The sequence below is a fragment of the Dama dama genome, chromosome 18, assembly GCF_033118175.1.
Source record: "Dama dama isolate Ldn47 chromosome 18, ASM3311817v1, whole genome shotgun sequence".
Classification (NCBI taxonomy): Eukaryota; Metazoa; Chordata; class Mammalia; order Artiodactyla; family Cervidae; genus Dama; species Dama dama.
Window position 1 is genome coordinate 110,572,854 of NC_083698.1, and position 14,607 is coordinate 110,587,460.

The 14,607-nt window shown below is 40.6% G+C and overlaps 1 protein-coding gene across 2 annotated transcripts in view; it reads left to right on the forward strand.

Moving 5' to 3' along the window:
• The window catches only part of DPP6 (dipeptidyl peptidase like 6), a 795,051-nt gene that overhangs the window by 414,952 nt on the left and 365,492 nt on the right, over positions 1–14,607 (forward strand). For both annotated transcript variants that reach the window (XM_061166191.1, XM_061166192.1), the window contains exon 2: positions 7–121. In XM_061166191.1, the coding sequence (XP_061022174.1) occupies positions 7–121 (115 nt within the window). The remainder of the gene's footprint in view (positions 1–6; positions 122–14,607) is intronic.

A 14,607-nucleotide genomic window follows, 5' to 3' on the forward strand; every position in this document is an offset into this window, starting at 1 on the left:
TTTCAGGAGCTCGTGGGGAGTAACCCTCCACAAAGAAACTGGAAAGGAATAGCCATCGCACTGCTTGTCATCCTGGTCATCTGCTCCTTGATCGTCACCTCGGTGATACTGCTGACCCCAGGTACTTACGTTTGTTCCTGGAAAAACAAGTTGCTCTATGGGACAGAGGGCGTGATTTTACTTGGCGATTTTTTTCTAATTTACTGCCTACTGTGTAATTTGTTTTCCCTCAATTCTAATTCTCATTGCGCCATATGGTAAAATGATGTAATATGCATTCAATAAAAAAGATCCATTGTACATGCTATGAATTTGTTTAGATAATTCTTGACTAGGGTAAATTCTTGGCATGCATTAAAATTCACAAATATTTATTTATACTTGATCAGCTTTAAGACTTTGCCCTTATAAATATAATTTTATATGTCTCATGGTATTCTTGGGTATTCTATCAAGGATGAATTAAAATTATTAAAACAACATATATTGAGTGTCAACTAAGGATAAACTACTTATTAGATACTACTGATGAAATAAAAGAAACATGAAACAGAATCAAAAATCTCTCAGGGAAGAAAAACACACAATTATCAGCAAAAGTCTACAGGAAAAAAAAAAAAAATATATATATATATATATATATATATACGCATGGATTATTGAAAGTTTCAAACATAAGTTGTGTAGAAAAGCTGAGAAGAAAGATAAAACCTTCATGAGAAAGTTCATGGAGAAAGTCATATGTGAAGGTGGGCTTCCATGGAGAGGTGAGAATTTAGTAGCCGAAGAGTGGTGAGATTATGGCAAGAAGAAAGCCTTTGCCCATAAGATAAATGTATGGGGTCATGATAGGAAAACATTATCACCATGTATAAACTGTGTGTGACTATCCATTCTCCTTGTATTAAGTGTCAACTTGTGTAGACAAAAAGATGTTCCAATCCTTATTAAATAGGCTGTACAGGTATTAGACTTTATGATGAAAAAAATGCATTTTTTGACAGGTACAAAAATTGCAGGCAAATTTTCAGGTATGTTTAACTCTAATTTATTGTTGCTGTTTTGTTTAGTCACTCAGTCATGTCCAACTTTTTGTAACCCCATGAACTGTATCATGCCAATCTCCTCTATCAATGAGATTTTCCAGGCAAGAATACTGGAGTGGGTTGCTGTTTCCTTGCTGGCCAAGTTTGAGCAAGCTCTAGGAGACTGTCAAGAACAGGGAAGCCTGGCGTGCTGCAGTTCATGGGGTCACAGAGTCAGACACAGCTGAGCAACTGAACAACAACAAATACCCTGAAACCAAAACTCAATAAAGAGATCACAAGAAAACGACAGACCAAAATCTCTTATGAATATAGATGCAAAAATCATAACCAAATACTAAGAAATTGAACCAAATTACCAGCAACTTACAAAAAAAGATTATATATCATGACCAAATGGGATTTATCTCAGGAGAGAAAATTTGGTTTAGCATATGAAAAATCAGTGTAGTACACTCAGATTTATAGAATAAAGACGAAAAAAACAACATGATCATCTCATAGGCACAGAATAAGCGTCTGACAAAATTTACAATCCCCTCTTTATAAAACACTGAACAAATGAAGAATAGAAAGAAACTTTCCCAACCTGAAAAAGAGCATCTATAAAAAACCCACAGCTAATATTATACTTAACACTGAAATGGTTAGCAGTGATCTTGCTAAATATCAGGTTATCCTTGACAAGGGGAAGAAAAGACATCCAGATTAGAAAGAAGTAAAACCATCTCTGTTCATAGATGGCATGAAATTGTTATAGAAAATCTTACAAAGTCCAGAAACACACACAAAAAAAAAACTAAAAAATGAGTTCAGCCACATTGGAAGATGCAAAATTATACAAAAATTATTTATATTTCTGTACACTAGTAATGAGCAATTCAAAATGAAATTTACAAATGATTCCACTTACATTAGTTTCAAAGGGAATAAGACACTTAGGAATCAATTTAACAATAAAAACGTAAGGCTTGTGCACTGAAAACCATGAAACATTATTGAAAGGAATTAAAGATCTTAGTAAATGGAAAGGCATCCCATCTTCATAGACTAGCAGATGTACTATTGTTAGCATGACAGTACTTCCCAAAATTATCCATAGATTCAACATACTCCATGTCAAAAATCCCAACTTGTATTTTGCAAAAATTGACAGGCCAATTCTAAACTTCATAGGAAAATGCAAGGCTCTCAGGCCAGCCAAAACAATCTTGAAAAAGAATAGTTAAAGGGCTTACATCTATGATATTAAAATTTACCCTAAAATTACAGTAGTAAAAGTATCGTGATGCTATCTTTGTTACTGTTCAGTCACTCAGTCATGTCTGACTCTTTGTGACCCCATGGACTGAAGCACTCCAGGCTTCCCTGTCATTCACCACCTCCCAGAGCTTGCTCAGACTCATGTCCATTGAGTCGGTGATGCCATCCAACCATCTCATCCTCTGTTGCCCCCTTCTCCTCCTGCCCTCAATCTTTCCCAGCATCAGGGTCTTTTCCAGTGAGTCAGCTCTTCACATCAGGTGGCCAAAGTAATGGAGCTTCAGCTTCAGCTTCAGTCCTTCCAATGAATGTTCAGGACTGATCTCCTTTAGGATGGACTGGTTGGATCTCCTTGCAGTCCAAGGGACTCTCAAGAGTCTTCTCCAACACCACAGTTCAAAAGCATCAATTCTTCAGTGCTCAGCTTTCTTTATAGTCCAACTCTGACATCCATATGTGACTACTAGAAAAACCACAGCTTTGACAAGATGGACCTTTGTCGGCAAAGTACTGTCTCTGCTTTTTAATATGCTGGCTGGGTTTATCATAGCTTTTCTTCCAAGGAGTAAGCGTCTTTTAATTTCATGGTTGCAGTCAACATCTGCAGTGATTTTGGAGCCCAAGAAAATAAAATCTGTCACTGTTTCCACTGTTTCCCCATCTATTTCCCATGAAGTGATGGGACCAGATGCCTTGATCATAGTTCTTTGAATGTTGGTTTTAAGCCAGGTTTTTCACTCTCCTCTTTCACTTTCATCAAGAGGCTTTTTAGTTCCTCTTCACTTTCTGCCATAAGGGTGGTGTCATCTGCATATCTGAAGTTATTGATATTTATCGTGGCAGTCTTGATTCCAGCTTGTGCTTCTTCCAGCCCAGCATTTCACATGATGTACTCTGCATATAAGTTAAATAAGCAGGGAGAAAATATACAGCCTTGACGTACTCCTTTCCCAATCTGGAACCAGTCCGTTGTTCCATGTCTGTTCTAACTGTTGCCTCTTGACCTACATACAGATTTCTCAGGAGGCAGATAAGGTGGTCTGGTATTCCCATCTCTTTAAGAGTTTTCCATGGTTTGTTGTGATCCACACAGTCAAAGGCTTCAACATAGTCAATGAAGCTGAAGTAGATGCTTTTCTCAAAATCTCTTGCTTTTTCAATGATCCAGTGGATGTTGGCAATTTGATCTCTGGCTCCTCTGCCTTTTCTAAATCCAGCCTGAACATTTGAAAATTCTCGGTTCATGTACTGTTGAAGCCTGGCGTGGAGAATTTTGAGCATTACTTTGATAGCGTGTGAGATTAGTGCAATTGTGGTAGTTTAAACATTCTTTGGCATTGCCTTTCTTTGGGATTGGAATGAAAACTGACCTTTTCCAGTCCTGTGGCCACTGCTGAGTTTTCCAAATGTACTGGCATATTGAGTGCAGCACTTTCACAGCATCATCTTTAGGATTTGAAATAACTCAACTGGAATTCCATCACCTCCACTAGCTTTGTTTGTAGTGATGCTTCCTAAGACCCTCTTGACTTTGCACTCCAAGATGTCTGGCTCTAGGTGAGTGATCACACCATGATGATTATCTGGGTCATTAAGATCTTTTTTGTATAGTTCTTCTGTGTATTCTTGCCACCTCTTCTTAATATCTTCTGCTTCTGTTAGGTCCAAACTGTTTCTGTCCTTTATTGTGCCCATCTTTGCATGGAATGTTTCCTTGGTATCTCTAATTTTCTTGAAGAGATCTCTAGTCTTTCCCATTCTATTGTTTTCCTCTATTCCTTTGCACTGTTCACTTAGGAATGCTTTCTTATTTCTCCTTGCTATTCTTAAGTATAGATATATAGATCAATGGATTATAATTTAGAGTTCAAATATAAAGCCATATAACTACAGTCAGTTTCAACAAGGGTGCTTAGACCATTTACAGTCTTTTTGACAAATGGTGCTGGTACAACTGGGTGTCCACATGCAAAGAATGAATTTGAACTCCGACATCCACCGTATACAGAAATTAACTCAATGTGGATGAACAACTTGAATATAAGAGCCAGAGCTATAAAACTCTCAGAAGAAAACAGGTGTAAATCTTTTAACTTTTGTGTTAGGAAACTGTTTGTCAGATATGACACCAAAAGCACAAGCAACCAAAGGAAAAAATAAATAACACTTCATTCAACATAAAAATATTTTGTGTATCAATGGTCACTATGATGAAGATGAAAAGACAACCCCCAGGGTGGGAGCATATATTTGCAAATCATATATTCAATAAACGTTTAGTATTCAGACTATATGAAGAATTCTTACAGCTCAAATCATGCGACAAACAGTTTATTTTAAAATGGGTAAAGGATTTGAACAACATTTCTCCAAAGAAATACAAATGGCCAATAAGCCTAAGAAAACATGCTCCATATCATTAATCATCAGGGAAATGCAAATCAAAACATGGTAAGATGCCACTTCATACTCAGTAGGTTGGAGATATATATATATATATATGTATATATATAATTTTATATGTATTTTTGCACTATTTTTAAAGGTTGTACTCCATTTACAGTTATTGCAAAATATTGGATATATTCCCCACATTATACAATCAACCCTTGTAACCTGTAGTACACTCAACAGTGTGTGCGTCCCACCCCATCCTTATATTGCCTCTCCCCTCCCGTGCCTCACTGGTGACCACGGGTTTGTTCTCTGTATCTGTGAGTCTGCTTCTTGTTTGTTATATTCACTAGTTTGTTGTACTTTTTAGATTCCACATATAAGTGTCTTTCTCTGTCTGACTTATTCACATAACATAATACCCTTCAATTCAAATCCAAGAAAATGTATATATTTTAATGGGAAATAACAAATATTGGTGAGGATGTGGAAAAATTGGAAACTCATACAATACTAGTAGGAAAGTAAAATTGTGTAGCCTCTTTGAACAAGGTGAAGTGGTGAAAGTGAAAGTTGCTCTGTCCGACTCTTTGGGACCCCACAGACTGTATCCCACCAGGCTCCTCTGTCCGTGGGATTTTCCAGGCGACAATACTGGAGTGGGTTGCTATTTCCTTCTCCAGGGACAGATGTCCATAGAGACATTCCTAATAGTCAAAAGGGACCCAAATGTCCCTCACCAGGTGAATAGATAAAACAGTGTGGTATATCCATACAATATTGTTATTCAGCTATAAAATGTTATTCAGCTATAAAAATTAAATACAAATGCATATTACAGCATAGCTAAAACTTGAGCACAAGTGAAAGTAGTGAGACATAAAGGACCACATATTGTGTGATTCCACAACAGGCACATCCATACAGATTAAAAAGCAGCTCAGTGTTTGCCGGGGACCGGAAATGGGGAGAGTAAGAAGGGTCTGCTGACTCTGCTAATAGGTATGAGATTGCTTCTTTCATAAAGACATTATATTTTTAGAGCAGTTTTAAATTCACAGCAAAATTGAAACTAGGGTACAGAGATTCCCCATATATGTCCTACCCCAACACATGCATGGTTCACCCATTATCAACATCCTCTCCCATAGTGGGGCATTTGATACAGCTGATAAGCCTACATCCATGCATCATAATGAGATTTCTTCTGGAGGTGATGCAGATACTCTGGAATTCAGTAGTGGTGATGAGTGCACAGTTCTTTAACTCATTAAAAAGTTGCTGAATTATATACATTAAAAAGGTAAAGTTTATGATATGTGAATTTTATCTGAATTAAGGTATTAGTTTAAACAGTGGTGGGAAAGTTGTTTTAAAAGTGGTTCAATCTGGCCATTTATATACTGAAGTTTCAACAACATTTGCCTAACGGTGAAGAGGTTTCAGTGGCAGTTGTGAAAGGAGAGTTGCTTGCTCTGTGAGAAAGTTGCTTGCTCTGTGACCTAAATCAAATCCCTTATGACTATACAGTGGAAGTGAGAAATAGATTGAAGGGACTAGATCTGATAGACAGAGAGCCTGATGAACTATGGACGGAGGTTCATTACATTGTACAGGAGACAGGGATCAAGACCATCCCCATGGAAAAGAAATGCAAAAAGGCAAAATGGTTGTCTGAGGAGGCCTTACGAAAAGCTGTGAAACGAAGAGAAGCTAAAAGCAAAGGAGAAAAGGAAAGATATTCCCATTTGAATGCAGAGTTCCAAAGAATAGCCAGGAGAGATAAGAAAGCCTTCCTCACTGATCAGTGCAAAGAAATAGAGGAAAACAACAGAATGGGAAAGACTAGAGATCTCTTCAAGAAAATTAGAGATGCCAGGGGAACATTTCATGCAAGGATGGACTCAATAAAGGACAGAAATGGTATGGACCTAACAGAAGCAGAAGATATTAAGAAGAGGTGGCAAGAATACAGAGAAGAATTGGACAAAATAGATCTTCACGACCCAGATAATCACAATGGTGTGATCACTCACCTAGAGCCAGACATCCTGGAATGTGAAGTCAAGTGGGCCTTAGAAAACATCACTATGAACAAAGCTAGTGGAGGTGATGGAATTCCAGTTGAGCTATTTGAAATGCTGAAAGATGATGCTGTGAAAGTGCTGCACTCAATATGCCAGCAAATTTGGAAAAGTCAGCAGTGGCCACAGGACTGGAAAAGGTCCATTTTCATTCCAATCCCAAAGAAAGGCAATCCCAAAGAATGCTCAAACTACCGCACAATTGCACTCATCTCACACGCTAGTAAGGTAATGTTTAAAATTCTCCAAGCCAGGCTTCAGCAATACGTGAACCGAGAACTTCCAGATGTCCAAGCTGGTTTTAGAAAAGGCAGAAGAACCAGAGATCAAATTGCCAACACCCACTGGATCATCGAAAAAGCAAGAGAGTTCCAGAAGAACATCTATTTCTGTTTTATTGACTATGCCAAAGCCTTCGACTGTGTGGATCACAGTTAACTGTGGAAAATTCTGAAGGAGATGGGAATACCAGACCACCTGACCTGCCTCTTGAGAAACCTGTATGCAGGTCAGGAAGCAACAGTTAGAACTGGACGTCGAAAAACAGACTGGTTCCAAATAGGAAAAGAAGTACATCAAGGCTGTATATTGTCACCCTGCTTATTTAACTTATATGCAGAGTACATGATGAGAAACGCTGGGCTGGAAGAAGCACAAGCTGGAATCAGGATTGCCGGGAGAAATATCAATAACCTCAGATATGCAGATGACACCACCCTTATGGCAGAAAGTGAAGAGGAACTAAAAAGCCTCTTGATAAAAAGTGAAAGAGGAGAGTGAAAAAGTTGGCTTAAAGCTTCACATTCAGAAAACTAAGATCATGGCATCTGGTCCCATCACCTCATGGGAAATAGATGGGGAGACAGTGGAAACAGTGTCAGACTTTATTTTGGGGGGCTCCAAAATCACTGCAGATGTTGACTGCAGCCATGAAATTAAAAGACGCTTACTCCTTGGAAGGCAAGTATGACCAACCTAGAGAGCATATTAAAAAGCAGAGACATTACTTTGCCAACAAAGGTCCGTCTGGTCAAGGCTCTGGTTTTTCCAGTGGTCATGTATGGATGTGAGAGTTGGACTGTGAAGAAAGCTGAGCACTGAAAAATTGATGCTTTTGAACTATGGTGTTGGAGAAGACTCTTGAGAGTCCCTTCAACTGCAAGGAGATCCAACCAGTCCATCCTGAAGGAGATCAGTCCTGGGTGTTCATTGGAAGGACTGATGCTGAAGCTGAAACTCTAATACTTTGGCCACTTGATGCAAAGAACTGACTCATTTGAAAAGACCCTGATGCTGGGAGGGATTGGGGGCAGGAGGAGAAGGGGACGACAGAGAATGAGATGGTTGGATGGCATCACCGACTCAATGGACGGGAGTTTGAGTAAACTCGGGGAGTTTGTGATGGACAGGGAGGCCTGGCGTGCTGCGATTCACGGGGTTGCAAAGAGTCAGACACGACTGAGCAACTGAACTGAACTGCTCTGTGAGTGAGGTTTATGATGAGATCAGAGTTCCTGGATCACTTGGACTGGCAGTTCAACACAGAGCATCTGACTGAACAGGAAAACATCCATTCAGCTGTTGAAATCTAAATGAGTAGATTTGAGAGGGATTGGGGGAGGGAATTGGTAAAGATGTATGCGCTTCTATTTTATAATTTTGCTGATGTTTTATATTAATTAAAAGTTAATTCATAAAAGTTGGGGTCTTTGGCAACTATTTTTAATTAATAGAAGGTAAATGAGATCTCCCTCAGAAGTTGTGAAGTGTGTGTTCCTACCTTTGCTTTTCTTTGAGCACAAGTGCACTGTATACACTGAGCATTGACGATCTGATGATATGATTGTCCATCACTCACTTTGGGAGTTAGGGAACAGCGATGGTTTGGGTAGTTTGCAGTTATTCCCATTCCCCACCCCCAAGATATGTGAGCATTCCTGTCACCCAGAATCCAAGGGCTCGTGCATCCATCACTTCAAAGGGAGATGAGAGGGCTGCCGGAGGCTCTCCTCATGCCTGCGGTCCAGGGCAACCAGGCTGGGTGGGAAACATCTGAGATTGAACAACTTCATGCCCGGGACATGAAGTCAGTCCCGGGACATTCCCTTCCAGATGCCCCACTCAGCATCAGGCAGAGAGCCGTCCCTGGGTCTTCCCAGCTATCCAAGGAGCCATGCCTCAGTCTCTGTTCTCTCAAATGCAGCTGCTAATCCTGAAAGCTTTTTACATTCAGTTCTTGTGCAGCCGGAACCATCACAGCAGCATCTCTTCTGCAGTCAATAAGAGAGCACAGAACACGCTACACTGTTCTCTGTTTGAATGCTGATGGCCAGTTGTCAGGGGCAACCACAATGAGGGTGAGGCTCTAGTGAATCCCTGAGTTCCAGGAAAGGCTTTGAGTGGGATTTCTTTTATCCGCCTGTTAAAATAAAACTGTGGCTGAGCCTGCCTGACCCTTTGGTTCTATTGGACTTTCATAGGTAGTGTTTTTCTCCAGGATGTGCTGCTGGAGGACTGTGTGTCCTAGGTTTAGGATGGTCGGACGGGCTGGTTCAGTAGCGAGTGCCTCCCATCACTGGCTTTCTGCATCACTCTCCCTGGATGCAGCAGTGGCTTTTGTTACAGTGTCAAAATTCCACCAGACACAAGAGGATGTCAGATCATTCAAAGCCTTCTCAAATTCACCTACATGCAGACCGTCACATTGACCAATAATGCCTATCCATTGATCAAACATGAAGGATTCCTGCAAGGGGCTGGGGGCATTGAGCTAAGTGCTGGATGCGTTGTGGGCAGAGAAGACGCACATATTCTCCACGACAGCACAGATGCACTGAGAAAGACAGAAAGTGCACACGGAGAATTTCCCACCGTGACAGAGATGGGGATACCAGACCACCTGACCTGCCTCCTAAGAAACCTGGATGCAGGTCAAGAGGCAACAGTTAGAGCCAGACATGGAACAACAGACTGGTCCCAAATTGGGAAAGGAATATGTCAAGTCTGTATATTGTCACCCTGCTTATTTAACTTACATGCAGAGTACATCATCCGAAATGCGAGGCTGGATGAAGCACAACCTGGAATCAAGATTGCCATGAGAAATATCAATAACCTCAGATATGCATATGACACCACCCTTATGGCAGAAAGCAAAGAACTAAAGAGCTTCTTGAAGAAAGTGAGAGAAGAGAGTGAAAAAGCTGGCTTAAAACTCAACATTCCAAAAACTCAGATCATGACATCCGGTCCCATCACTTCATGGCAAATAGATGGGGAAACATTGGAAACAATGAGAGACTTTATTTTCTTGTGCTCCAAAATAAATGTGGACAGTGACTGCAGCCATGAAATTAAAAGACGCTTGCTCCTTGGAAGAAAAGCTATGACAAACCTAGACAGCATATTAAAAAGCAGAGACATTACTTTGCTAACAAAGGTCCATATAGTGAAAGCTATGGTTTTAACAGTAGTCATGTAGGGATGTGAGAGTTGGACCATGAAGAAAGCTGAGCACCAAAGAATTGATCCTTTTGAACTGTGGTGTTAGAGAAGACTCTTGAGAGTCCCTTGGACAGCAAGGAGATCAAACCAGTCAATCCTAAAGAAAACCAACCCTGAATATTCATTGGAAGGACTGATGCTGAAGCTGAAGCTCCAATACTTTGGCCACCTGATGTGAAGAACTAACTCATTGCAAAAAACCCTGATGTTGGGAAAGATTGAAGGCAGGAGAAGGGGATGACAGAGGATGAGATAGCTAGATGGCATCACCAACTTGATGGACATGAGTTTGAGCAAGCTCCAGGAGATGGTGAAGGACAGGAAAGCCTGGTGTGCTGCAGTCCATGGGGTCAGAAGGAGTTGGACATGCCTGAGCGACTGAACAATCATTAGGCAAAAATAACATAGAAGTTACAGGTGAGGCTTGGGGGCTTCCCCAGTAGCTCAGATGGTAAAGAATCTGCCTGCATAGCAGGATACCCGAGTTCAGTCCCTAAATCAGGAAGATCCCCTGGAGAAGGGAATGGCTACACACTCCAGTATCCTTGCCTGGAGAATCCCATGGACAGAGGAGCCTGGTGGGCTCTAGTCCATGGGGTTGCAAAGTCAGAAACGACTGAGCAACTTTCACTTTCATTTTTGGTTAAAGACCTTTTGTTGTGAATAACTGAATCTTTGACCTAACACACGGCATGGCCATCACCTTGTCCATGGTCTCCAAAGTGCCCGCACACCCCCCTTTATCTTACTGGTCTCTCCACAAGGCCACAGCAGGAGTGACTTTGCCCCTGTGAGGGAGGAAGTTTAGGTTTGACGAGTAGAGAGTCCTAGTAGTAATAACACCCTGGACTTACATGCACAGTCTTAAGTGCACCCCTTCCAGACTTGCTTCTGTTTCCTAGATTGACTTGAGACTCATATCCTGTATTTAAACAATTATCTTTTCAAGTGCTACCTCCTTTCAGTCTTGTATTTTGGCTTGTTGAAACTCAGAGTGCAGTATCCACTTTCTATTTAACCCTCAAATCCATTCCAAAGTCCTTGGATTTAGTCTTCTGGCGAAAACATTTCTGAGTATGCGTGGGTCCCTTTTCCTACTTGGGAAGTATCCTTGGGAAGGGTCGTGATGGAGTGCGCCTTTGGTGCCTCAGGGTCTCAAAGGACCTCGTGGCAATACCTTATTTCTGAGCTACAAGTACCTTTGTTCTGTACTGCAGCCTAATTATCACCAGTTATGCAGAATTTATGTTTTAAAAATCAAATTAAAAGTGTTTAAGGCAATCTTAGTTCCAAAGGGATTAACCAGATGAGAATGTGTCCTTTTCAGTTCTGTCATTCATTTCTCCCTTGCTAGTCTGTGCTCTTTTCTAAATTTCTCTTTGGAATAATAGACTCAAAGTTACCTTTTTTATTTTCAGATATTAAATAGATGTCTGCGATAGGTCACACTCAGCAATGTCTTTTTTTTGCAGCTATAACTCTTGTATTCTGATGAAAAGGACTCTGATAATCTTTAGTATCACAATTATGGTTGTAGGAGCTTAAAAACCCACCAGGATCATATTTGCATTAAAATGTTCCTGACATTTGACTTTTATGGACTTTCACTGTTGAGAAGATGGACAGTGGTTTGTGACGGAAAACATTAGGATACTTTAGGTGGTATGAAAATGAAAAGCCTTGGGTATTTGGAAGTCTTATTGAAGGTAGACTTTTAAGGCCAAACAGAGGTTATCAGAATATAAATCTCTTTAATCTTGTGGGTGGGAACAAAATGTAGAGATGATTGTTGCAGAATGGAAATTTCATAACTATCTGATTTATATCTAATGTCTATAACTGCATTGCTAGCTCTCAGCTTATCTTTTTAAAAAAATGTTCAGTTGGGCCCAATAGGCTTTATTGAGAGGGAGAGAAATCTAGCAAATTGGCATACAGCTCGTAAATTAGATTCTGCTATAAGAGAATGTAAGAGCGTCCAAGTCAGAAACCATCAAGTGTTCTGAAATTACACCACAGTCAAAATAAGATGAGATGGGTTTATGTGGGAAAAGTATATGTTAAAATTACATATTAGAGAATCCTTCCACCTAACAGTTGCTCCTGCTAGTTGTCTAGGTGTGTAACAAAGTTTCCATGGATTGTTTTAATAGACCTTGCTTTTTAAAAGCAGCTTTAGGTTCCAGCAACATTGAGAAGAAGGTAGAGCTATCCAGGGGACAGGCTCTGCATGCCCAGAAATGCATGGTGTCCCCGTCATGAACACCCCTCCCCAGATGGCACCTTTGTGACCGTTTGTGAACCTGTGTTGATACGTCACTGTCATGCGAAGTCCGTAGTGTGCGTTAAGGTTCACCCTCAGTGTTGCACAAATTTATAATTGCCTGCATCTGCCTTTACTGTGCCATATGGGGTAGGTTCACTGCCTTGAAAGTCCTCTGTGTCCCATCTATTGATTCTTCCTTCCCCTGTAACGCCTGGAAAGCACTGATTTTTGTTGTTGTTGTTTTTAGTGTTTCCATATGTGCATGCTAAGTCACTTCAGTCATGTCTGACTCTTTGCAAAAGCCTGTGTGCTGCAGCCCACCAGGCTCACTTGTCCATGAGATTCTCCAGACAATAATATTGGAGTGGGTTGCCATTTCCTCCTCCAGGGGATCTTCCCACCCAAGGAGTAAACCCATGTCTCATGTCTCCTGCGTTGGTTCTTTACCACTAGTGCCACCTGGAAGATACCATCTCCATAGTTTTGTCTTTTACAGAATGGCATATAGTTGGATCATGCAGTATGTACCCTTTTCAGAGTGGCATCTTTTCACTTAGCAGTGTACACTTCAGGTTCCTTCGTGGAGGAACTGTCATTGTTTGATAGTTTATTTCTTTTTTTGTTGTTGTTGTTCAGTTGCTAAGTTGTGTCCTACTCTTTTGAGACCACCCCCCCACCATGGACAGTAGCCCACCAGGCACCTCTGTCTGTGGGTTTCTACAGGCAGCAATATTGGACTGGGTTGCCATTTCCTTCTCCAGGGGATCTTCCTGGACCAGGGATCAAACCTGTTCTCCTGCATTGGCTGACAGATTCTTTACCATTGTGCCACCAGGGAAGCCTTATTTTTTTTTTCAGCACTAAATAATATCCCACTGTCTGGCTGTACCTCAGTTTCTTGATCCATTTACCTACTGAAAAACATCTTGATTGCTTCCAAGTGTTGATGGTTGTGAATACAGCTGCTGTGGACATTTACGTGAAGGTTTTGGGTGGGACATAAATTCTCAGTTCCTTTGGTACTTTACCAGGGAGCATGATCACTGGATCATCTGATGAGTGTGTGGTTTTGTAGGAAACCACCAAGCCGTCTCCCCGAGGACCTGCACCGTGGTGCGTCCCCACCAGCAGTGGATGAGAGTTCCCGTTGCTCCACATGCTCGCCAGCATTTGGTGTTGTCCGTGTCCCAGATTTTCTGCTTGGTCCTTCTAATTGGCATGAAGTGGTAACTCAGTGTTTTAACCCTCTCTTTTTAAAATTCTGGGACAAATGTTTTAGAAACATTATATATTTTCATACAATATTCTAATGTTTAATGAATTTTCAAACTGAACAGACTACATAGCCCACACCCAAATCCAAAAATACCAGAATGCAGCCAGTATCTACCCCATGCCCTTTCTCATCATTCATCTCCCTAAAGGTAACCTAATTTCTAACATCATAAGATAATTTTGCATGATGTTATATATTTTATATTTACATGATCCATGTAATCGTGTAACATGCATTTTTTATGCCTGGTTCTTTTGTTCAGTGTGTTCATGTGTTTCGATGTTATATTTTAAGTCCTGTTTGTGCCCAGTTTTCAACTGATGATGGATTATCTCTTCATGAGGTCTCGTATCATTCCTATGGAAATTGCACAACACCAGTAATTTAATAACTTTTGTCCATTTCATAACAAGTGATATATGCCTTACTATTTCCTATTGGGTTTTTTTTTTTTTTTTTTTTTTTGTAGAAATATTGTTTCCTGCCCATTTTTTCTAGACATTTTCTCTCTGTTCTCCTTCCTACATTAAACTCATCCCCCATGTCCCAGTCTTGTCATCATCCATCTATTATCAATGACTATGACCAGGTGTCCTGTCATGGGACATATAGGGTACTTTATAGGTCTCTGGTGTTGTTCATGTGCACTTGGGCATCTGTGGTTGTGTCTGTAGATTCTTTGCACACCTATCTGCCAGCTGATGAACTGAGTAAATAGTGTCTCTATTTTTGCTCCTCTTCTTGTGGCTGATTCTGATTACAGTTAATGTGTCA